At 45.0% G+C, this 25233-nt stretch overlaps 1 protein-coding gene and 1 pseudogene across 1 annotated transcript in view; both read left to right on the forward strand.

Annotated features, from left to right (window-relative positions):
• The first annotated feature begins 7046 nt into the window (after positions 1–7046).
• LOC128099092 (60S ribosomal protein L7a-like) lies at positions 7047–7908 on the forward strand (annotated as a pseudogene).
• A 935-nt stretch (positions 7909–8843) lies between these two features.
• The window catches only part of Snd1 (staphylococcal nuclease and tudor domain containing 1), a 421942-nt gene continuing 405552 nt past the window's right edge, over positions 8844–25233 (forward strand). Inside the window, exon 1 of the mRNA XM_052719698.1 lies at positions 8844–9126. Within this exon, the coding sequence (XP_052575658.1) occupies positions 9049–9126 (78 nt within the window). The 5' untranslated portion in view covers positions 8844–9048. The remainder of the gene's footprint in view (positions 9127–25233) is intronic.

Genomic DNA, 25233 nt, shown 5'->3' on the forward strand with positions numbered 1-25233 from the left:
GCCTCTGTAGGCAATAGGCACACATGCAGCCCATCTACATACGTGCAGACAAAACACTCATACACATAGAACATAAACTAATTCAAAATTGTTCAGTGGTAACAACCCTCATTGTAATCTCAGTTTCTACTCTATCCCCAACATTGATGGAATGAGAAAGAAAAATATCTCCATCTTCTGTGCAGACACATGAACCAATTAAAAACTTAGTTTTCATTGCAGCCCAGCCAGGCTGGCCCCAAATGCGGTATCCTGGAATTTCTAATCCTCCTGCCTCTATCTCCTGAGTGCTAGGATTATAGACATCTGTGACCACACCCAGTTTTAGGCAGTGCTAGGGATCAAACCCAGGGCTTCGTGCATGTAATCAGGCACTATACTGTGGTGGTATTGTGTTCCCCAAAATATTGTGCGCTCTAATAAGCTTATCTGGCCGGGCAGTGGTGGCGCACGCCTTTAATCCCAGCACTCGGGAGGCAGCGGCAGACGGATCTCTGTGAGTTCAAGGCCAGCCTGGTCTCCAAAGCGAGTTCCAGGAAAGGCGCAAAGCTACACAGAGAAACCCTGTCTCGAAAAAAAAAAGCTTATCTGGGGACAGAGACAGAACAGCCACAATATTAAACATAGAAGATAGGCAGTGGTAACTCACACCTTTAATCTTAGCATTCCAGAGGCAGAAATCTGTCTGGATCTCTGTGAGTTCAAGGCCACATTGGAAACAGCCAAGCATAGTGACTCATGCCTTTAATCCCAGAAAGTGAGCCTTTAATCCCAGGGAGTGATGGCAGAAAGTAGAAAGGTATATAAGGCGTGAAGACCAGAAACTAGAAGCTTTTGGCCTGGTTAAGCTTTTAGGCTTTTAAGCAGCAGTTCAGCTGAGACCCATTTGGATGAGGACTCAGAGGCTTCCAGTCTGAGGAAACAAGATCAGCTGAGGAACTGGCGAGGTGAGGTGGCTGTGGCTTGTTCTGCTTCTCTGATCTTCTAGCATTCACCCCAATAACTGGCCTCAGGTTTGATTTTATTAATAAGTACCTTTAAGATTCATGCTACATCTGGCGCCCAATGTTCATGGTACAAATTCATGAAAAAGCTGCGTGCTTGTGGCCTTTCGGGCCCCAGCTCAGACCTAAGCTACACATTTTTGGTTGTGGTAGCACATGCCAGTAGGATTTACTGAGGCAAGCAGAGGCAGGAGGATCCTGAGTTTGAGGCCGGCCTAGGAGGCTTGGGAGAAGCTTGGGCCCGGGCCGAACCACAAACAGTGGTGGGACCATGGAGGCCGAGGCTGCTGCTCGTTGCCGGCTCCTTCTCATGTTAGTGACTGTGGTGATGCTGCTACCTGGGATGAAGTGTTTACTGCTGCTTGTTCAGAGAAGAATTGCCAGGACCATCGTGTTACAAGAAAGCATCGGCAAAGGTCAGTTTGGAAAAGTTTGGCAAGACAAATGGTGGGGAGAAATTGCTGTGAAGATTCTCTCTTCGAAGAACATTCATGGTTCCGAGAGACAGACAGACAGACATCAGACAGTGATTGCTGCAAACCACAGAGGAGGGAAAAAAGAAGTCTTCAGGGAACCATGACCATGCCTAACAGCGACTTTGAAATCTTCAAAAAGATGACAGGACCCACAATGATGATTCCACATGGACTATGGTAAAACTATTAAGCTGATTAACACCAAGGAAAGATCGACTTTGGACTACAAACTGTTCAGGACAATTTCGAGATGGCTAGCTGAGATGATCCAGCCTGACAGACTACTTGAACAAGGACTTGAAACAAGCCCTGCACTTTCTCATTATGCAGCAACTGGACAAATGATATAGGACTTGACAACTAACCCCAAATTTTTCTTTTCAGGATTCCCTAAAGATGACTTCACCCCAAGTAAGCAGGAAGTAATTTTAAGAAAACGCTGCCCACATCCCCAAGAGGTGGGATGGGAGGTTTTTGGTTGTTGAATGAGTTATGGATATTGTCATTGTTTATGATGGTTGGTTACAAGTTGTTAATTGTTAATGGTCAGGAAAAAAGCTGAACAAGGGGATTAGATTCAGAGTTTTTGTTTAAAAAAGAAAAAAGAGAATATAGATATGAGGTAGATCACTGAATCTACTCTGAGAAAAAAGATGAAGAAATAATAGGATAAATGGGTAGATAATTGAATCTACTCTAAAAAGAAAAAGGGGAAGATGCCGGGCGGTGGTGGCGCACGCCTTTAATCCCAGCACTCGGGAGGCAGAGCCAGGCGGATCTCTGTGAGTTCGAGGCCAGCCTGGACTACCAAGTGAGTTCCAGGAAAGGCGCAAAGCTACACAGAGAAACCCTGTCTCGAAAAACCAAAAAAAAAAAAAAAAAAAGGGGGGGGGGAAGATATAAAAATGACAAAAGGTAGATTATTGAATCTATTATGAAAAGAAAAAAGAGAATATGGATATGATAAGATAAAAGGTCGATTATTAAATCTACTTTTAAAAAGGAGCTACTTGTTTTAAATAGGATAAGTAATGGAATTTTTTGTCTGAGTTTATCAAATGTTACTGGACTGGACATTGTTATATATTAATGAAGTTTTTCGTCTGAATCTGTCAAATGTTAATGGACTAGATATTGTTAATGTAATTCTTGACTGTATACATTGTATATACTTATTGGATAGCTTTTCTTGTATTAGTTATAAGCTTTTTCAAATTTTAGACAAAAAAAAGGGGAAATGTGGTGGTATTGTGTTCCCTGAAATATTGTGCGCTCTAATAAGCTTATCTGGGGTCAGAGACAGAACAGCCACAATATTAAACATAGAAGATAGGCAGTGGTAACTCATGCCTTTAATCCTAGCATTCCAGAGGCAGAAATCCATCTGGATCTCTGTGAGTTCAAGGCCACATTGGAAACAGCCAAGCATAGGTGACTCATGCCTTTAATTCCAGAAAGTGAGCCTTTAATCCCAGGGAGTGATAGCAGAAAGTAGAAAGGTATATAAGGCGTGAAGACCAGAAACTAGAAGCTTTTGGCTGGTTAAGCTTTTAGGCTTTTGAGCAACACATCAGCTGAGATCCATTCTGAATGAGGACTCAGAGGCTTCCAGTCTGAGGAAACAGGATCAGCTGAGGAACTGGTGAGGTGAGGTGGCTGTGGCTTGTTCTGCTTCTCTGATCTTCTAGCATTCACCCCAATAACTGGCCTCAGGTTTGATTTTATTAATAAGTACCTTTAAGATTCATGCTACACTATACCAACTGAGCTATATTCCCAGACTCTGTTTTGGTTGGTTTCTCGAGACAAGGTCTCTATTGCCTATACTAGCCTGGAACTCACTAGATATCTCAGGCTGTCCTCAAATTCACAGCAGTCCTGTTGCCTTAGCTTCGTGTTGGGGTTACAGGGACGAAAGAAAGCAGTGCTAGGCCAGCAAGGGACATACACGTTAATGACTCTTTGGAGCTTATTATAATCAAGGCTACAGGTCAGTCCAACCACTGCACAAATAACTATAGTGCTGGGGGGATATGGAGCACATCACCTTGGAAAAGAACATTTCAAAGGGTCTGGAGATACAGGGAAGGGAGAATTCATTTCTGGTTGGAGGGAAAGGCTGTGTCTGAACTGAGTAATAGGTGGTTCCAAGTGGAAGGACCTGGGTGAATAAACACACTTGGCTAGAAAAGCTGAGAGTGTGTTTGGAGTGAGTTACATAGAGCAGCTAGATCTGCAGTAGCCGTGGTGAGCAGCCATGGCAACGAACCCCTGCTTACATCTCTCTTGAAGGCAGTTGAGGGAGTCTGCCTTAGAAGTGACAGTCTTGGTCCAGGGACAGCAAGGTTAAAACACAAGCTTACTGCTGTTGGCTTTTTAAGCCTGGAGAGCATGAGGGACCAGGATCCTACCATGAAGAAGGTAGGAGGCAGGGAATAAGGCAGAGTTGTAAGAGGGCAGCGTAGAGCTAGAAGTAAAGAAGAGGTCCAGTACTGAGGCCACCTTAGTACGTTCTTTCTTTTAGTTCTCATCCTTGCTTTCTTCTCCCTTGCCAACCTAAACGACACCTCTGCTACCTCTGCCGTGACACGAGGCCTTGCAACAGGTACTTTCAAGAAAACTGGTGCTTTCCTGATAAAAGAGGGGCCGCTATTGCTGGTCCTGGCGTTTCCTCTCTCTTGCCGCCTCTTTTTCTTCCAGTGCCTGGAGCTGAAGCAGCTCTTCTGCAACTGTAAGAGGCAAGCCAGGAGAACTGCAGATGCTTTACTGACACGGCTGAGCCTCTGAAGGTGTATTTCTAACTGCTTGACCTGCGATGGGAAAAGGTACGCTTATCTCGAAGTTAATGCAGCTTGCTATTATTTGGTGAAGCCTCTGTGACTGAGTTTGCTAATCATTGGCTTCAGTGTTCTAGGGATAGAAAGAAATGCTCAGATTCCACCCTTGCTTGGCCATCTTTAGTTAGAGACTCAGAATAATATCCTTCCCTATAACAAAGGTGGGCTGGTTCCTTAAAATATTTTTTTAATTTTCCAGAGCTGAGGACCGAACCCAGGGCCTTGTGCTTGCTAGGCAAGCACTCTACTACTGAGCTAAATCCCCAACGCCTTTAATTCCAGCACTCGGGAGGCAGAGGCAGGCTGATCTCTGTGAGTTCGAGGCCAGCCTGGGCTACCAAGTGAGTCCCAGGAAAGGCGCAAAGCTACACAGAGAAACCCTGTCTCGAAAAACCAAAAAAAAAAAAAAATTTTTTTTAAAGCTGAAAGTGCTGCTACATGCCTGTAATCCTAGGTCTCAGGAGGCTGAAGCAGGAAAGTTGAGAGTTTGAGGCTATTCTGGGACACTATGAGAGATCCCATCTCACAAACTATTTTAAGAAAAAAAAAATGATTTATGCCATCATGCACTTAAAACTTTTTTTTTATTTGATGGTTTATTTCCTTGTATGTATGTGTACCATGTTAAGTGCAGTGTCAATGGTGGCCAGAAGAGGGTATCAGATTCCCTGGAACTGGAGTTATAGTTGTGAACAGCCATGTGGGTGCTGGGAATTGAACGCAGGTCCTCTGAAAGAGCAGCCGTTGCTCTTAACTTCTGAGCCACTTCTGCAGCCCCCAATTTTTTTAAACATGATTTTTAAAATTTATTTCCATGCGTATTGGTGTGCCTGCATGTGTGTCTATGTGAAGGTGTCAGAACCCCCAGAACTGGAGTTACAGACAGTTATAAGCTGTCGTATGGGTGCTGGGAATTAAACTTGGGTCCTCTGGAAGAGCAACCAGTGCTCCCAATCTCTGAGCCATCTCTCTAGGCCCCCAGCCCAAAATTTTTTAAATGATTCATTTTTTTTTTTTTTTTCGAGACAGGGTTTCTCTGTGTAGCTTTGCGCCTTTCCTGGGACTCGCTTGGTAGCCCAGGCTGGCCTCGAACTAAATGATTCATTTTTATTTTATGCGCTTTAGTGTTGTGCCTGCATGTATTTCTGTTTGCCATTATGCACTTTAATCAAGAATGGGCTACATTAGGCACATATAAACCTTTAAAAACTTACATAGAAGATTTTGGTAACAGACATGACAGCACAATAGTTACCCGCCATGTGTGTTAAATTAATGAAAATTAAATAACATTAAGAATTCACTCCCTCAGATGCATCTGCAGCACCGCAAGTGCTCATTAGCTAATCCTGACTGGTGGCTACCATGTCGGATAGAACGTAGAAAGAACATTTCCATTACTGCAGAAAGTTCTAGACAGCACTAATCTAGACTTTGTGGGGTTTTCCCTATAAATAAATATTCACTAAAAACTACAAAAGGAAGAGGGGAATAAGTGGCTGAAAAGTAGTTCAGGGCCAGGTGTGCTACGCTAAGGAGTTGAATTTTGTCCTGAAGTTGAGGGGATTGGCTCGATTGAAAAGCACATTATGGTAAGAACCCCGGGGTAACGGTATGGAGGACTGAATGAAGTTGAAGGTAGGCTGAAGAATGGAGACAGAAGGCTCATACACAGTGGTGGTTTTTCCCATAGGAAGCTTATTGGAGAATTAAACACCTTTGTCTAGGTTCTGGATCCTATACATGCGGGCAGAGGATGAGGAGGTATGTGTGTCTACCAGAGAAGCAGGCAGATACCTAAGATCAGACTGTGTACAGTAGACAGTTCTGAGTTCATATCTTGACTCCATCCCTTAAGATACTGCTCACTGAAAAAAATTAAAATCACATTTTTATTTATGTATGTGTGTGTTTGTGTGTGCACGCGCATGCCACAGTTTGCATGAGGGGTCAGAGGACAACTTGCAGGGGTTGTTTTTCTCATTTCACTGTGTAGGTCCTAGGGATTGAACCCCGGTCATCAGGCTTGCATGCAGGCACCTTTACCTGTTGAACCATTTTGAGGTCCCCGTTCACTTTCAAACAGACAAAAACAAAATACCAATGCCCTCCTTTGAAGAAAAAGATTGTATGTACTTTGTAGGCTTGTCCCAAGGACTAAATTATATACTGTAGGGGAAAAGTACTTAGCAGGTAGTATATTTTGTCCATGCTATGCTCCAAATAATTTGGTTGTTAGTATTGACTACTAGGATCAATGGTTGTGCAGAAGTAGGAAATTAATACAAGGCAAAAGAGAGTTAACCGGATGAATAAGGGAAAAGGACAGTAATTATGATCAGAAAATGAGATGTTTGTAATTACAGTTTCAACTACAAATTTATACTGCTTCAAATATCCTGGAGAGAGCGGTCAAACTGCTCCAAGGTCAAATTCACTAAAGAGGAGGTCCCGGAGTTGAAAGAACAGGATACTGGACAATACTGATAATATATACAATCCGGTGGAGTGTACCCAAAAAGACCTCTTTTCTTTTTTGAATAGGGTGAATTCATGGCACAGCAGACTTGGCTTTGGAGATATAGAAAGCTGCTGACCCCCAAATTCGATCCTGATGGGAGGCATGGGTGAATATATAACTTCTTTAAAAAGCTATAGTTAGGATCTCCGCGACTGCTTACATATTACCCACAATTCCCTTTTCTTTCTCTCTCCTCCAGCCGAGCAAGATGCCCAAGGGAAAGAAGGCCAAGCAAGGGGAAGAAGGTGGCCCCGGCCCCCGCCGTCGTGAAGAAACAGGAGGCCAAAAAGGTGGTGAATCCTGTTTGAGAAAAGGCCTAAGAACTTCGGCATTGGGCAGGACATCCAGCCCAAAAGAGACCTCACACGCTTCGTCAAATGGCCCTGCTACATTCTGCTGCAGCGGCAAAGAGCCATCCTCTACAAGCGGCTCAAAGTACCTCCTGCCATTAACCAGTTCACACAGGCCCTGGACCGGCAAACAGCTACCCAGCTGCTTAAGCTTGCTCACAAGTACAGGCCAGAGACAAAGCAGGAGAAGAAGCAAAGGCTGCTGGCCCGTGCTGAGAAGAAAGCTGCTGGCAAAGGGGACGTCCCAACTAAGAGACCACCTGTCCTCCGAGCGGGGGTCAACACAGTCCCCACCTTGGTGGAGAACAGGAAGGCTCAGCTGGTGGTGATTGCCCACGATGTAGACCCCATTGAGCTGGTGGTCTTCCTGCCTGCCCTGTGTCGAAAGATGGGGGTCCCCTACTGCATCATCAAGGGAAAGGCCAGGCTGGGGCGGCTGGTCCACAGGAAGACATGCACCACTGTTGCCTTCACACAGGTTAACTCAGAAGACAAGGGTGCTCTGGCTAAGCTGGTGGAAGCTATTAGGACCAATTACAACGACAGATATGATGAGATCCGCCGCCACTGGGGAGGCAACGTCCTGGGTCCTAAATCTGTGGCTCGGATTGCCAAGCTGGAAAAGGCAAAGGCCAAAGAACTCGCCACTAAATTGGGTTAAATGTACACTGCTAAGTTTTCTGTACATAAATATAATTACAAACTTATCTTCCAAAAAAAAAAAAAAAAGCTATAGTTAAAGTGTCTTCAGTGTAGGGCCAGGTTTAATTATTAAATAATACATACAAGGACCTCTGATCTACAAAGGGGCACTCCAAGAATATAAATTCTCCCCAAACACTCATTTGAATATGACTTTCCTGTTCCACTTCAATAACCTTACCTAAATAGCTAAGGTTAGGGGTTGTCCGCCCAGCTCTGGGATGGCACATCCCAAGGCTTTTCCTAAGCTCAGTTGGAGCAGTAGGGAAGAAGTCGAAAAACGAGGTCACTCTCCCCAGTGAACAGGACGCGTCATCCCTTTAAGAGACGCTTGTTACTTCTGTCAACAAACATGAGTGGAACTCAGAAGTACTAGACCCCAGCGGTAAAGATCCGCGGCCACTTTCCGGGCCACGACTAACATCAGCAGGTTGCCCAATGACTGCGACTTTCCAAAGTTTCCTCTACTCGGCAGAGGCGAAACGTCGGAACTCCGAGAGCAGCCTGCACTGAGATCCCTCCAGGGCTTGGCCTCCCTGGCTCCGGGACCCAAGGCCTGGATCTTCAGTTCCGGCGTACAGCTGTTCCACGTGGGCGTGTTGCCTCCTGAGGGGCGGGGCAGGGGCGGGGCCAGGCGGGAGGGCGAGGCCGGCCCCGCCTTCGGTGCTCCCATGGCTCCCCGCGCCCCACCGCCAGATGCTGACGTGTCCTTTCCTTCCCACTACACCTCCCGACACCACTGTCTCAGACTTCCCCGGAAGTCCCGCCCCATAGCTTGCCCGTCACCGCAAATCAGCTCTTTCAGCGCTTCCTGGAGCTCCCCACCCGTTTTGGGACCAAGGGGAGGGGCTTCACGAACAGAGTGCCTATTGGCTTGAGGTCCGGCGGGTTCTGGACGCTAATTGGCCAGAGGGCGGTGGCGCTCTGGCACGCTTGCGCGGCGAGTAGAACGTGTGGCGGCGGCGGAGATCGCGTCTCCTCTTTTGCTCTCAGTCCCGCTGCTGCTCTAGTGTGCGCCTGGCGCTTCCATCCAGTCCACCGTCGGTACCCTGTCGCCTGCCTGCTCCTCGTCGCCGCAACCTCTCACCAGCGCCGACACCCATCCTGACACCTCCAGTCCGGCCGGCCGCCCCACTCGCTGCCCTTCCAGCTCCACACATGGCCTCCTCCGCGCAGAGCGGCGGCTCCTCCGGGGGACCCGCGGTCCCCACCGTGCAGCGGGGCATCGTCAAGATGGTGAGAGCGGGGCCCCGGACCCGGACCCCTCTGTCGCCTTGGAGCGGGAGTCAGGCATTGACTCCTTCCCCTTCCGTCTGCGTGCATGGTCTCAGTTCGTCTTTCCTCTGCCCCTTCCTCACTCTCCACCCACTCCGAATCTTCACCTGGCAGAACCCCGCACGAACTCCCCTTGACTTTTGCCTTCTGGGCACCCTGTCATGGTTCGGTCACAGTGATTTTCGTGGTCGCGGCTTTTGGAGCCCCTGGCTGTATACCAGAAGTAGATCTATTACTGATTTTATGAACGGAGATAGTTCGTGGATAGTTCTTCCCATCCCCCTCTTTCTGTCCATTTTGACATATGCCGACCAGTTTGCAGTTTTTCGAGCTCCTCACATCTTCTCTTTCCTGGAACCGCAGGAGTGCTTGGCTGTCATGAAGCTTTTCTCTTTCGACTGACTCTCAGTTACTTAAAGTTTTCTCAACTCTTTCCCCATTTAGCTCTGTGTCTACTTTGTAAGGCCTGAAAGCTCCTGATCGTTGCATACTTTTTACTTAAAAATTTAGGCTGGCAGGGATCTTATGCTGATTAACATTTCTTCACTTCCTAAGGGTAAGGAGACTGTTTTAAAGAGGACAAGTGACTTGCCTTGAGGGCACATGGCAGTTTGGACTGGAGCCAATAAAAGAGCCCAGGTGTTCTGATTCCCTGTGTAGGACTCTTTAACAGTACAGATCATGCCCACTTACATACCTTTACTTTCTTCATTCTGAATTTTGAGTTCGATCATCCCCACTTCCATGATAATTTTGTAGCACAAATCGGTTTTATTTCTTGTATTATCTCTCCTTTTTACCCTCCCACGTCTTGAGATGTGACCTTTCTTGTTTGGTAACAGGTTTTCTGATTGAGATGACTATCATGTTTTAGATTGCTTTTCATATCATAACTCCAACTTTTCCCTCCAGAGTGGAAGATACTTTTTCCTCAAAGAGCCAGTTTTTAAACAATCTGTTTTGCTGTCCCATTGTCTTTCACAGGATTAATATATTCTGCAGGAGGACCTGAAAAGATGGCTCAGTGGATTAAAGCACTTGCTGTGCAATCATGAGGACCTGGGTTCAAATCTTCAGCACCCACATTAAAGCTGGATATGGCTGTTCCATAGCCTGTAACCTCAGTGTTATTCAGGGAATAGGTGGAGAGCAGTAGAGGAAGACACTGATGTTCTCCTCTGTGTTCCAATATCCTTACATGGCCTCTCCATGGGTGCTCAGGCACATGTTCCCTAACATACACCCGAATATGTATACACACATGTGCCACTCTCAGACACTTGTATTTTGCAGCGTGTGTGTGTGTGTGTGTAAGTTCAGTCTACAGATTCCTGTAATTCTAATGTATTCATGTCTTAGGCAATAATCAGCTGCCAGCTGAGATTTCTTGGGATATGCAATATTGCCTTTTTGCCTTTTCTGTTTGTTTACAGTCAGAATTCATTAGAGTTAACGAATAGGGAATTTTCAAGATCCATGTTGTCTCTGAAATTTGGACTCTTGAAAGGGTTTTCCTGAAGTGCTTCCTCTCTGAGTACCCTTTTTATTTGCACTGGTCTTCTCTTCATTGGAGGAACAGAGTATTGCTTAGCTGTCTGGTGTGGTTTTAGTGGCCTGCAGTGGATTGTTTAGTTTCCTTACTAAGGCTTGGTTTTTTTTCTTAAAGGCGTCCCTTTTGTAGGAGTGAAGTTGTAGGAAGCTGAACTTATTTTTGCTTCCAACAACGTTGGAAGCCTCCAGCGTATCCGTATTTTCTGAGGTGGTTGTGCCTGCTCACAGATTACTTCCCCTGTGGATACTGTATTATCAGTGATCACTCACATTTTCAGCTGGGTTCTCGCCATATTTATTTCATCAAGTAAACAGATGTCTATAATCTGAGGTTCAGATAGGCTGACTTACCCAGGTACCTTTTTTTATTAGTAATATAAGAGGCAGAGGCGAAACTTGAGCCCAGGTCTGCCTGCCACAACACAAGCTAGTGTAAACCATTCTGTGAGGCCTGACTCCAGGACTCTAGGACTCCGGGGTATTACTTTCTGACATGAAGGGTGGGGCCGGTGATGCATGGCCACAAATTACAGGAAAGTGAAGCTGACTGTAATTGAGTTGAGGAAAGATTAGATGCTGTACCATGGCTTGTTGGTTGCTGCTGTTGTGGTTGTGTGACTTCATTTGGTGCTTATGGTTGCTGTGTGCTTTGGAGTATTTGTTGTGTGGCATTTAAAATTCAGTGATTTGAGCAGTCTGTTCTGGGCATGGACTGCTGCACACCCTGACCACACCGCAGAGGGTGGGTGTATGAGTTACCAGTGGCAGATTTGTGCCAAGTTTAGAAGCCTTGTCTGAGATGAAAAATTGACCAGTGGCAAATTGCTCTCTGAAGCTCTTCTGCTAAGCAAAGTTGTATTTTCTTGGAGAGTAATAGTTTCCAGTGGTACTCGGAACTGCTTTGTAAGAACTTTGCAAAGGAGGGTGGAGAGCTCTTTTGCAGGAAAGAGAGAAAGAAACAGAGGTGCTGCTCTCTTCTGCCTTTTGGAAGGGTGCAGAAATTGGAACACTGAGTAAGCAAAGGTGTGTTTTTGAGTGGGAACATTCAGGTTCCTCTGAACTGGGCTGGTCTGAGGGTCAAAAATGGTTGAAAGTGGAGGTTTTTTTCAGTGAGAAGGAATAGTTCTCTCTCTCTCTCTCTCTCTCTCTCTCTCTCTCTCACTCACACACACACACACACACACACACACACACTCTCTCTCTCTCTCTCTCTCTCTCTCTCTCTCTCTAGTAAAAGAAAGCGTTGCAGTCCCATAGGGAATCTGTTTCTTCTGACCTCTGAAAACCAAGTTTTAAAAGACTTTTTCACTAGCATTTTAAAAAAAATGACTGTGGTGCCGGGCGGTGGTGGCGCACGCCTTTAATCCCAGCACTCGGGAGGCAGAGACAGGCGGATCTTTGTGAGTTCGAGGCCAGCCTGGTCTACAGAGCGAGAGCCAGGAAAGGCACAAAGCTACACAGAGAAACCCTGTCTCGAAAAACCAAAAAAAAAAAAAAGGCTGTGATACCAGTGGCTGTGTGTGCTGTCTAGATTGGGTTCGAGACAGTTGGTTCTGGAGTATCCTTATGGAGGAAGTGGGCAGTAAGTTGACCCAAGCGTTCTGGAGCTGTCTTGTTACTCAGGTTGGGGGAAAGTGAACACAGGTCTCTGTGTTTTGAGTTGGGGTTAGACTAGCAAAGATGCAGGCGGGCAAAATGCAGCTTGAGTGATTCAATGTCTGGGGCGGAGCCGATCTTACTCTTGAGCCCCTGGAAGCTCCCCACTCTGGGTCTCTGAATACTTTGGTAGACTTTCTTTGAGCTGTGACAGAACATTGTCTGCAGATGTTCCATAGGTGAGGTTCAGTTATCCCCTTCAGTGGTTACTTCGAAAAGGCTGTTTTCTCTGGCTTTACTGATCCAGGTTCCTGTATGTTTTGGGGACAGAGCCTTCTGTGACTTTCCACTCTAACTTTGAAATTGGGTGTGTTTGCCTACCTCCTCAGGCAGGCGCACATGACAACTTGGCTTTCACAACTGTAGAATGAGACACATTCTTCAGTCCTCTGTGCCTGTTGCAAGTAGTTTACGTCATTGTAATTACGGTGTGGAAGGCTGGAGGGCTAGATAGTCCCACACTCACTCCCTCATAAGGGGAAAGCACCTTTTGTCAGTCTTCATGGTTTTATTCATTACCTGTTTCTCACTGCTGACTAAGTCAAAGGGAACCTAAAAGTCAGAGTGACTGACCGTAGTTTTCTGTTGCCATTGGATTCTTGCTGCCAGTTTGCTGTGAAGTGTAAATTTCCTCCCAAGTTGCTTTGTGGAAATTTCTTTGAAGTATAGCCTGTAGGAGATTCTTCCTGTAATTCAGTTCATTATATATACTTAAATATATTTTAGGCTTCTGTGCTAAGAAGTGTATTTCTTTTGAGATTTGAGTGGGGACAGAGTAGCCTGTTGATGTTGTTGGCTTGCTTGATTTTTCTTTTTTTAAGACACAGTGTCAGGCTGTTCTCAAACTCCTGTGACCTAGGACTTCCAATCCTCCTGCTTTCGCTTCAGAGTGCTGGGATCACAAGCAAGCACCACACAGCCGACTTTTGACTTGCTTCCTTCTGTATGTGCTTATTTTATGTGAGGACGAACAAAAGGCACTCTGTGCCTAAGCTACTTAGAATACCCTTGTCTACCATTCAAAAATATGCAGTACCTGGAAACAGTCTTTTAGAGGGCCGTGTGCACAGTAGACTACGGTAATACTCTTCCCCGTCGGTTTAACACTGCCCATTTCCCAGCAGTTACACATGGTAGCTTTCAGTCAAGATCAGTAAAGGAACACAAAGTTGTTCTTGTATCCTGAACACTGTTGAGATTTTTCCGTGAAAATGAAGCATCCATCTGGCTCTAGTTATGATGCTAACTGTAGAGCTGCCGTGTAACTAAGTAAGTAGAGTGAGAAATCATATTTCCTTTTTTTCTTTTCCTTGAGACAGGTCTCATTGTGAAGCACTATGTTGATTAGTTAGGCTGGCCCCAACTTGTGCCAGTCCTTCCGCCTTTACCTCCTGAGAGCTGGGAATGTGGGCACGTGCCCCTGTGCCCGACTTCGTGATACTTCTTTTTCTATTGAACAATTATTTACTGCATATCTACTGTTTGTATGCTCTGTCTGGGCATTGGGATCCTATCCTGTGGCTCATGGAGGAGTCAGAGAGTAAAGAAGGGAATAAGTAAGCATGGTAATAGACGAGAGTGAATTCACACAGTGGACTAGAACAGGGTGGTTGGGATCAGGAGAGTCGATTCCTTTAACTAGTGTGTTTAGGAAAGAATTCTCTCAGTTGGCATTTGCACTGAGATCTGATGGACATCAAAGAGCCAACCACAAGGGAAGTGTTTCCAGCAGAGGGAAGGATAAGTGCAAAGCCTGTGGGTTTCTATTGTTCCCCATGTTTTTATAGTAGTTCTTCAGTGTCTTTAAGTTCAGTCTCTCACACAGACGATATGGACTTACCATGAGTTATTACGTGTGTTTAAGGACGATAAAAGGAACAGGCAGTAGGGATGGCCATTGCTCTGGTGTCCCGCTGAGATCAGTAGCTGACTGTCTACTGAGTAAATGTGTGGAATGAGAGGCCGAGGGAAAAGTGTTTTGCTCTTAGTTATGTGTGTTTCTTACAGGGCCAAGAGTCAGGCCTTTCTGACGTCCTATGAATTAGTCCAGTATTTCCAAGTCTTCCTGTGATGGGTACATGGATGAAAATAAATGCCAAAGCAGACACAATTAATGGTGGAACAGGTCTGTAACCATCAGTGTTCGTATTCTAAGCAGGTTCAGTAAAGAGTTTAGTGTCTGTCACTGTCAGTGTTTATGCTTCTGTTAGCATTGCTTTTTCAGAGTTGAATGCTGCTACAAGTTCCTTTTTAACCTAGTAAGCTTTCATTGTGTCAGTGAAGAGCTCAAACTAATGGTCGGGTGGTGGTGGTGGTGGTGGTGGGTGGGGTGGGAAGCTGGCTGGAGCACGGCTGGGCTCATTAGTCTGGCTTTGGTGGCCAGTGGCCAGTGCTTTGATAACTGGACAAATGATTCAATGAGTTTTTGTTTTTTTTTTTGAAACAAGTCATGTGACATAACCCAGGTTAACCTCATCCTTGTGATCCTTCTTCAACCCCCTGAGTGCTGGGATTGCAGGCTGGGGACACTGTGGGCTGCTATGTGGGCTACTAGGGCCTCAAGTCTTACTGGGTGGATGTAGTCTTTTAAGTATTGCTGGGAATGAATACATACCCACTTTCTGTTGCTACTTCCTCTCTTGGGAGATTGACATATGCTTTTTGTTTTTGTAGCAGAAACTGATGCTGAATCACAGGTTGTGAGCATTTAATGCAGATGGAGTGTTGTGGGATTCCACTTTCAGTGAGACTTAATATGATAAGCTAATGTGTTTTTCTCACTTAGCTTTAATGATTCAAAAGTGAACAGTAGTTTCAGTTGGCTTTTTATTTTTTTAAACTAGGAAGTCAAGCAACTTGTAGGAAACTTAATGACATTTTGGTTTCATTTTCAGGTGCCATTTTTAATAAGAGTGTTGTGTGTGAGAGAGGGTTGGAGAGAGAACAAACAAATTAGGGCATCAGTTCTCTTCTGTCAGGTGGGTCTCAGGGATTGAACTCAGGCCAGTAGACTTGGTGACAGGTGCCTTCAGCTGAGCCGTCTCACCAGCCCTCAGCTCCCATTTTTGAGATGTGCTGAAGTTTGTGATACAAATGTAAATGGATAAGGGACTTACAGCAACATTTCCACTCTTACTAAGCTCTGATAGTGTAGGAAATGATCTGCTCCGGGTGGTCACATAATGTCAACCTTGTATAATAGAGGTGAGGGTATTTGGAGACACTGTTTCAGTTAGTAAAATCCAATTTATTAATATCGTCCCTGGGAAGCAGAGTGGCAGAGCTCATTGGCCTGGGATAGGAGATCAAAGTTTTGGCCTTCAGGTGTTTGTTTTGGTTCTTCATCTGAATCAATGTGTTGGGTGAGATGTTCTACTTTAGATCTAACTTACCTCTCCAGTGACTCATTGTCTCTGCACATCTTCTAGTCCCATAAAGCTATGCTTATACTGGAAGCCGTTACATTTCTTTTTCTTTTTTTTTTGAGACAGGGTTTTTCTGTGTAGTCCTGGCTGTCCTGGATCTCGCTCTGTAGCCCAGGCTGGCCTCGAACTCACAAGAGATCCACCTGCCTCTGCCTCCCGAGTGCTGGGATTAAAGGCGTGCACTACCACCGCCGGGCTGCCGTCACATTTCTTATAGGTACACTGAAGCAAAGCTGAGAAATCATGCACCTTACGGCAGGCTTGACTCTGAATTGGTGCTTATCTCCCACTAGAAGCATGCTTTCTGTTCCCATGGCTTTTTAATTAAAAACAAACAACAACAATTTTTTTTTTTTTTTTTTGGCTTTTCGAGGCAGGGTTTCTCTGTGTAACACTCCTGGCTGTTCTGGAACTAGAGTTGTAGACCAGGCTGACCTTGAACACACAGAGATCTGCCTGCCTCTGCCTCCCAACTTTTTTTTAGAGAAGGTGGACTAGTTGAGATACAGTTCTCTAGTGTGGCAGGTTAAAGAATATGAATTGTACTGGGCTATATGATTGGATGGTAGTGTGGATGGAAATTGGGTAGAGTAAGGGAGGGCTGGCTTCTTTTCGATAATCAGAATCAACAGGTGTGCATGGTTGCTTCTGAGCAGCTTTATCTATTCAGTCTTCCATCTACTTCTGAATGCCTTCATGTTTTCCTGGAGCAGCAGGCCTTGATTTGTAAAGTAAGGGTAAGCGAGGAACTGGAGGAATTGTTCAGGGAAGAGTCTGCTTTTGTCTAGGTCTTTGATTGAGGGACTCCTTGCCTGGAGGTCAGCTCTTATTTTTCTAGACATTTTCCCACATTCACTTTATGTATAGGAATTATCTTTATCTATTTTTCTTATGCTTGGGATTGAACCTAGAGTCATGCATGCTGGCCAGGCATGCCTACCTTGAGCTCCATTCCCAACCCACCTTCACCTGCCAATTCTTGGTACTTCTCTCATGGTTTTTCTTTTCAGTTTGTTTGTTTGTTATTTTTTCTCATTGTGTTGTCCAGTCTGGCCTGAAACTCATAATCTTGCCTCAGTTTGGGTTATAGGTAGGTGCCACCTTACTAGACTTCAGTTTTTGTTTTTAAATAGAAAAACCTTCTTAAATCCTTTCAGGAAAAAATCTTAGGCTAGAAAAAGGATCCCCATGGTTTTTTAAGCAGGTCGTTGTATGGGGACCACCTTGGTGAGGCACTGAATTAGCATCTGGGAAGCCTGGGAATCTGTATGTAGAAAAGCCCTTTCTGCATGATTCTGAGAGGTTCAGTTTGGAACAGGACTGGGACTGGCATTTGGGAGCCACTGATTTGCTCTACTCCGAAACTATTTTATGTAGTTCAAGGGTCAGGACACATGATAGATAAGTACACTTGTGGGGTTGAGTATGCCAGAATTTTATGAGGGAAGATAGTGAATTCCCTTTTGGTGTTTGTTTTAATAGCTCCCAGGATGCTGCATTGCTTTTAATCAGTTCAGTATTGGGCTGTCATCAGGGTCCATTTACAGTGACTGTCAGAGCCTATTCCTAGGTTATCACTGACAGCTGAGAAGTTCTTTTATGTGCCTGATTTAGACCATATGCTCCTTTTAGCACTTATCTGCCACTTTTCCTTGTATTTGCATAGATTACCGAGATCTTCCTATCACTTGGCACCAGAATCCTGGCACATTATTGCTATAGAAGTCTTTAGTATCATTTACAAATATGACAACTTTGAGTTCCCACTTTCTGTTCTTGGGATCTGGATGTTTCTTCCCCTCCCCTCCTCTCCTCTCCTCTCCTCTCCTCTCCTCTCCTCTCCTCTCCTCTCCTCTCCTCTCCTCTCCTCTCCTCTCCTCTCCTTTCCTCTCCCCCCTCCTCTTCCTCTCTCTGTTTTTCCTCCTTCACTCCCTTTCAGAGGATATTTTAAATCCCAGGCTGGCCACGCAGTGGTGGCTCACTCCTTTAATCCCAGCACTCAGGAGACAGAGCTAGGAGGATCTCTGTCAGCTCAAGGCCAGCCTGGTCTACAGAGTGAGTTCCAGGACAGGCACCAAAACTACATGGAGAAACCCTGTCTGGAAAAACCAAAAAAGAAAAAAAATCCCAGGCTGTACTGATGATAACCTTGAGTTTTGGGTCTTCCTGCCCCTGCCACTCCTGATTTAGGTAGTGCTGGGGATCAAACCCTGGGCTTCATGCATGCTGGACAAGCAGTTTGCCACCTCCCCAGAGTCCTAGCTCTCTTTAAATTTTTCTTTTTTTTGTTGGTTGTTTTACTTGTTGTTAATCAGCTATGACTGCATAATGCAACCCCCCTTTCCTCCCCTAAGTGACATAGGGAGTTGACTTGAGAGTTGGCGAACACATGGAAGGTGTTGGTTGAGTGGCGTGGAAACCACACCCTTCCCTCATGCCTTTCTCTATGAATTTCTTCCATCTGGCTGTTCTGAGTTGATTCACTTTGTTAAAGTGCAGTAATCAAGTAAGCAGAAGAGGTTTCAAGTTTTTTAAAAAAGTTAATAAACCTGGGAAGAGGATTGTGAGAACTCCAGTGTCTGACAGGTCAATTAGAAGAGAAACTGAGGCAGAAGAAACTTCTGAAGTCAGATGGACTTGTAGGACCACTCCCTTAACTTTTGGGATTTGATAGTAGGTCCAAGTAGGCATGTCAGGACTGATTGGCAGGGCAACCCAAAGAGTGTCTGCAAAGAATCGGAGAATTGTTGTGGGGACCCCCCTCCCACAATTTGGTATCAGAAGTGTTAGTGTGAATCCACAAGAAAAACAGGTGTTTTTTTGTTTTGTTTTGTTTTTTATTCTTAGTGTGTTAATTGTGGTAGGCGTGGCAACATCAACAGGGAGAGCCTGTGGTGTATAGAAGAGTGTGAGGTCTCCTTGAGCTAGAGCACCCTGGGGTGGGTGCTGGGAACCACACTTGGTCCCCTGGAGGAGCAGGAAACACTTAGACCTTTTTTTATTTTATTATTTTATGTGTGTGAAAGTTTTACATGTATGTCTGTGCACCGTGTACATGCAAATGCCCAGAAGAGGGGGACCGATTCCCTGGAACTGGAGCTACAGACCCTTGTGAGCCATCATGTGGGTGCTGGGGTGCTGGCAATCAAACCTGGGTCCTCTGGAAGAGCAGCCAGTGCTCTTAACTGCTGAGCCGTCTCTCCAACCCCGTGAAACACTCTTAACCACCAAGCTACCTTCCTAAAATTAATTTTGAAATTTAGCATGCAAGGTAATGCCTTATTATGGCATTTTCACACAGAGTGGCAGTATACTTCGCTCTGTTTATGATACTCACCCTTCTCCCCACTCCTCTATGGTCCACTTCCCCACCTTGTGATCCCTTCTCTTCTCCAAAGTCTCCACTTCTGCTTCATCACAGGTATTCCATCACCTTCTTTCTTACACCTACCTCTCGTCAGCTCTCTTCCTCTGCTCTCATGGTCCTCTTCTCAGTGTCATTTCTCTCTCTCACTCCCTTACACACACACACACACACACACACACACACACACACACACACACACAGAATATGAGAGAAAACATTCAATATTTGTCTTTCTGAGTCTGACTTGTTTTGCTTAACATAATTTCTAGTTCCATCCACCTCCTCCAGATGTCATGATTTTAGTTTATTTTTCAATGGTTGAATAAAATTCTACTGTGTATATAATCCACATTTTCCTTAGCCATTCATCTATGAACATATAGGTAAGCTGGTTCCATTTCTTAGAATAGTGCAACAATAAATGGGAATGTGCCAGTGTTTGTGTAGTGTGTTGACCTAGAGTCATTTGGGCATGTAATCAAGAGTAGGATATCTGGGGCTTATGGGGCTTTGAGGAACCTCTGTGCTGGTTTCCATGCTGACTGCACAACTGTCCCACCAACTGTGGATAAGGTAATATACTTGCCATCATTTCTTGTTTTTTGTTTCCTTTAAAAAAAAAAAAGGATTTATTTTATTTTCATTTATGAGATATGTGTGTCTGTGCATGTGTGTGCTGGTGCCCCAGAGGCCAGAAGAGGGTTTCAGATATCCCTGGAACCTCTGATGTGGGTGCTGAAACTAAACTCCTTTGCAGGAGTAAGCAAGCACTCTTAATTACTGAGCCATGTCTCCAGAATTCCCTACTCCTTTTTGAGGCCTGATGTAGCTGAGGTTGACCTTGAACTCAAGACCTTTGTTTCCACCATGCAAGTGCTGGGATTGCAGGCTGCTGCCTCCAAACATGGTTGTAAGTTAGATGGAATCTCAAAGCAGTTTTTAATTTTCATTTCCCTGATGGCTAAGAATATGGAACACTTCCAAATAATTACTGACTTCTTGTATTTCTTCTTTTGAAAAGTGTCTCTTTATTAGCTTACGCATTGATTGGTTATTTGTATGTGTGTTTTGGAGGCAGGGTCTGATGTGGCCCAGGCCCAGACCCAGGTTGGCTTTGAACTCACTTTGTAGCCTCCATGTCTGGTTTGGTGTTTGCTTTTGTGGTTTATACATCTTAGACATTAATCCCCAGTTTTGCATAGTTGGCAAGGAACTTTCCCTCTCTGTTTTGTTGGCTGTCTATTCACTCTGGTGATTATTTCTTCTGTGGTGGAGAAGCTTTTCAATTTCATGTAGTCTTACCGTCTTTGGGGATTATTTTCTGTGCTATTAGAGTTTTCAGGAAGAACTTGACTGAATATATTATCACTTATCTAGTAGTTTCAAAGTTTCAGGGCTTACTCTGAGTGAGTTTTGTACCACATGGCAGGTATGGCTCTAGTATCATTCTTCTGCACATGGGCATCTAGTTTTCTTAGCAACAGGAGTTGAAGAGTTTTTGTTTCTAAAATGTCTTTGACAGTGTTGTAGAAAATTAGATGGCTGTAACTCTAAGGGTTTATTTCGGTGTCCTGCATTCCACCGGTCTCCGTGACTGTTTGTGACACTACCTCCCAGCTCTTCTGGCATTCCAGGATAATATGAGGTCAGGTGTCATGGTGGCACTCCCAGCATTGGTGTCAGGATCGCTGTGGTGTTGGAAGTCTTGTGTGTGTCCGTGTGACTTTTCGGATTGCCTTTTCTAATTCTTTGAAGAATGTAGTTGAATTTGGGTAGGGATTGAGTTAAATCTGTAGATTTCTTTCAGTTAATACAGCTATTTTCATAATAATCTCCCAGTTCCGGAATATGATAGATGTTTCTTCCATGTCAATTTTGGTCTTTTAAGTTTTTCCTGTGAAGTTCTTTCACTTCCTTGATGGAGTTTATCATTTAGTATTTTGCCCCCTTTACATCTGTAGACTTTATTGTAGGTGTGGCAAGGCTTGTAAATGCAGAGGACCTGGCTTTGCCTCTGACCACAAGTCCCCAAACAGCTGTATGAGATTTGGTTGTGGAGGTGGGGGTGGGTGGGTAGTGGAGGCTTCACAAACCCAGCCATGATACTGGCTCCTGCCTACTTCTGTTTTTGGCCTTTGGCCTTCAACTTGGAAGACTTTGAGCCGAACAAATGCCCCCTGTCTGTGAGTGTGGGCTTGTGAGTGTGCGTGCGTGTGCGTGTGTGTGTGTGTGTGTGTGTGTGTGTGTGTGTGTGTGTGTGTGTGTGTTGGGGGTGGGGTTGGGCAGGAAGTTGGGGTGGTATTTTGTGACTTGCTTGACTGACTGGCAGGTCTAGGATTTTTAGTCATTTCCTGTCCTTGTGGCTGGCTGGTAGGAATGGCTTGGCCCTGAGGGCAGCCAAGGTCTCCTGCTGTCTGTCTTTGAAGGGCAGGCTAGGCCAAGTTCTCAGCTGGACAGCCAAACATACAGCCTAGGAAGTAAGAGTCTGAAGAGAAGTATGGGAAGCAGAACCTTTCCTGGGGGGAGGGAGAGCAGATGCCTGCAGTTGGGAAGGAGGGCACAGAGAAAGAGGCAACAGCCTGGAAGACACTCGGATATCCTCTATGGGGGAGAACAGGCCTCTTGAGGTAGTCCTGAGGGCCTCACTGCATAAGCCTAGTCTTTGGCACTACCCCCAGAGTCCTGAGGCTTCATCACTTTAGGAAGCTTGAGAGGCTGAAGAAGGCTCAGTGCTGGGGACCTTAAAGCATTATTTTCTCATGTACTGCGCCTAAAGCCTGTGGCCATGCTGTCTGCGGAAGCCACTTCTGTCATGGAGGAGCCAGTAGTCCTTGAAGAGCATCAGGTGGCCCCCAAAGATGCCCTCATCTATGTGTTTTGTGGACATGGTACTCGGCTCCTAGGCACTGGTGAAGGAGGTGGTCTGCCAAGCCATGAGAAACACCTCCATCTCAGCTCGATGATGCTGGGTGGGGTGCTCGCCTTTCTTTCGCCTTTTTTGGAAGCTGTTGTGAATGAGATTAATTTTTCCTCATTTCTTTTTGGTTTTTCGGGACAGAGTTTCTCTTTGTAGCCTTGGCTGTCCTGGAACTCACTTAGTAGCCCAGGCTGGCCTCGAACTCACAGAGATCTGCCTGCCTCTGCCTCCCAAGTGCTGGGATTAAAGGCGTGCACCACCACCGCCTGTTTTTCGTGATTTATTTATCAGCAAGTTTGTTATTGGGAGAAAAGTTGAGTTTGTAGCTCAGTTGATATAGATATAGTTGATATAGAGTTTATTTAACGTGGGAAGTTGTGGGTTGAGCCCCAGTACCCCATAAATTGGGTGTGATACCACGTGCCCCTAATGCCAGCACTTGGGAAGTGGAGATAGGAGGACTAGAAATACAAGGTCGTCCTTGGACACATTTGAGTTTCAGGCAGGCCTGGGATCTAAAAACAGATACACAGACTAAACAACAGAAATGACACCTACTCCGAATGGAAAGCTGCTGATTTTTATATGTTGATTTTATATTCAGCAGTTCTATGAAAGTGCTTGTTAAATGTCAGAGTTTCTGGTGGAGCCATTAGAGTCTTTGAAGTGAAGGATCATGTTATCTGATAATTTTTGTATGTATTATAACACTGAAATAGTATCTTGTTAAATGTAAGAGTTTCTAGTGGAGCCATTGGAGTCTTTGAAGTAAAGGATCATGGTATCTGATAATTTTTGTATGTATTATAACATTGAAATTGTATCTTGCCCTGTAGCCCAGGCTGGCCCCAAACTGGTGATCTTCCTGCCTTAGCCTTCAGAGTGCTGAGGTTATAGGAGTATGCTACCATGCCTGGCTTGTTCTTCGCTTTTGGAGCTCAGGGAGACATTACTAGTCTGTGAATCTTAAAATTCTAGGGGTCCCTGTCATAGTGGTAACTGGCAGATGTGTGACCTGAGTTCAGACATGCTATTCACTGAACTGCTTCTAGGAGAGATGAAGCACCTTGAGGTAAGGAAATGTGCCGTGTGTGTACAGGTACTAGGAGCTGGTGACATGGGTGCAGTGGGCAGGCTAAGATACAGCAGGCAGAGATTTTCTCTTCTGGGCTCTTGTCCCATGTGCCCCTCATTCCCACAAAAAACACTTGCCAGAAGTGAAGTTGGGATATTTCAGAACACAATTTCCTCTATAGTCTAAAACATTTAATATTTCCTTTGTTTTAAGGGAGAGCTAAAGAATTCAGATTTAGTTGGGGATTCCTGGTTTTTGTTTCCAACTTCCAGGGATGAGAAATGTGTTCATTTAGCAGAAATCTATTCTGTGCATAGATGGTACCTGACTTCAGAACCACTTAAAGACAGCATAGTTTCTATCACAGTCTACCCAAGACCGCCAGGCTTTGTCCCTGTTGTCTTGGCATAATTATTAGTAGCAGCCTGTTGGCCTGATCTGAGTGATGAGGGTCAACTCAGGAGAACAGGTACAGGAGACGATGTGATGGTGTAGCTCCCAGAGAGCAGCACCAACGGTGTAGCTGGGCTCTGAGTCCCCCTGGGATGGCCTGATAGAAAGGGGGTTGTGTGGCTGAGAGTCCTTTGGGAGACAAGTAGTCTAGGCTTGACACCCAGGGCTCTGTGTGATTTGGGCCAAAGCTTTGGACTGGGAGGTTTTGCTGTTGGCCTCATGTGGTTGCTGCTAACTGGAGGGAAGCAGCTTTGCTTGTAGTGGAAAGAGGAACCTGTGAATTTAAATGTTCGTGCTTTCTTAGAAGTCAGATGGGTTGGAAAAGTCACGTCTTAGTTGTGGTTGGTTTTAAGATGTCTTTCCAGAGAATATAGTGTAAGGGACAGACATTTGACAGAGGCAGGGCCAGGTGAACTGGTGAGGTACAGGCAGAAATCCTCAGAGGTGAGCAGGACCGAGGGTGGACGTTTGTACTGGAGAAAAGAGAGCAAAAGGGCCTTCAAAGCTTTTGCTTCAGTTCCTGAAATACACTCATGTGATGTCAGTGAGTGTTCAGCCTCATGAATTCTGTCCCAAGGACTTCATTGTCTTATAGCCTTAATACCTGAAACATTTTTATTTGGGCAACAACCCAAAACATAATCATTGTGTCAAGTAAAATTTATCTTTTTACCCATTAGGGTACTGTCCTAGGCCTTAATGAGAAAAATAGTATATGCTATTCCTCTATGTATATTGCAGGGTAGAGACCAGAACCTACCTGAGTGCTGGGTTCCCACCGGGATCTGTTATTCGGTATGCAGTAATTACTTGTATTATTGCTCTTGGCACGTCAGCCCTTTTACATCCCAGAGGCTGGGGGCTGCTTCTATTACTTAAAAGCTAAGTTACTTTGTTAAACTCCTCTCTGGTGAGAGCTGTAGAATCTCTCCAGACCTCCCGTGGGCTCTCTCTAGGGCACAGGTCAGCCCTTGGTTAAGGCTCCTCTGCCCTTGTATTAGTCATAGGCCTTCCAGCTCTGGGTAGAGGAATAAGAATTTTAATTGAATTCTTAGGAGTTCTTTTGAAAAGTGGAGTAGCAGCATGTCTGTGGGGGAAGCCAGGAACAGTTAAATGGTGAGGGACTTGCATTTTTATTCCTTTCTGACACTTTGCCCAGGACTTTAAGGGTAAGAAGAGTCCTGAATGATGTGCTAATTCATCAATAAAAGACTGACAAGTCTGTGGTAGGTTTGTGATTTGTATTTTATTTTGAGATCTAATATTGACAGTCAGCATTTCAAATAGGGAATGTTTCCAAATAACCTGGAAATTAAGTTAGAAGAACTTAATACTTGTAGGTAACATACAAGTTGATGTACTTCTTCCCTCATTGTACCCTGTACATAAAGCAAAAATAAGCATTCAGTGTTCTTCAGAGGTGATTCACTGAATAATGTGTTCAATAATCTAGTGTCTTTTTTTTTTTTTTTTTTTTTTTTGGTTTTTCGAGACAGGGTTTCTCTGTAGTTTTGCGCCTTTCCTGGAACTCACTTGGTAGACCAGGCTGGCCTCGAACTCACAGAGATCCTCCTGCCTCTGCCTCCGAGTGCTGGGATTAAAGGCGTGCGCCACCACCGCCCGG

The sequence above is a fragment of the Peromyscus californicus genome, unplaced genomic scaffold (genome assembly GCF_007827085.1).
Source record: "Peromyscus californicus insignis strain IS unplaced genomic scaffold, ASM782708v3 Scaffold_6__1_contigs__length_162567912, whole genome shotgun sequence".
NCBI lineage: Eukaryota > Metazoa > Chordata > Mammalia > Rodentia > Cricetidae > Peromyscus > Peromyscus californicus.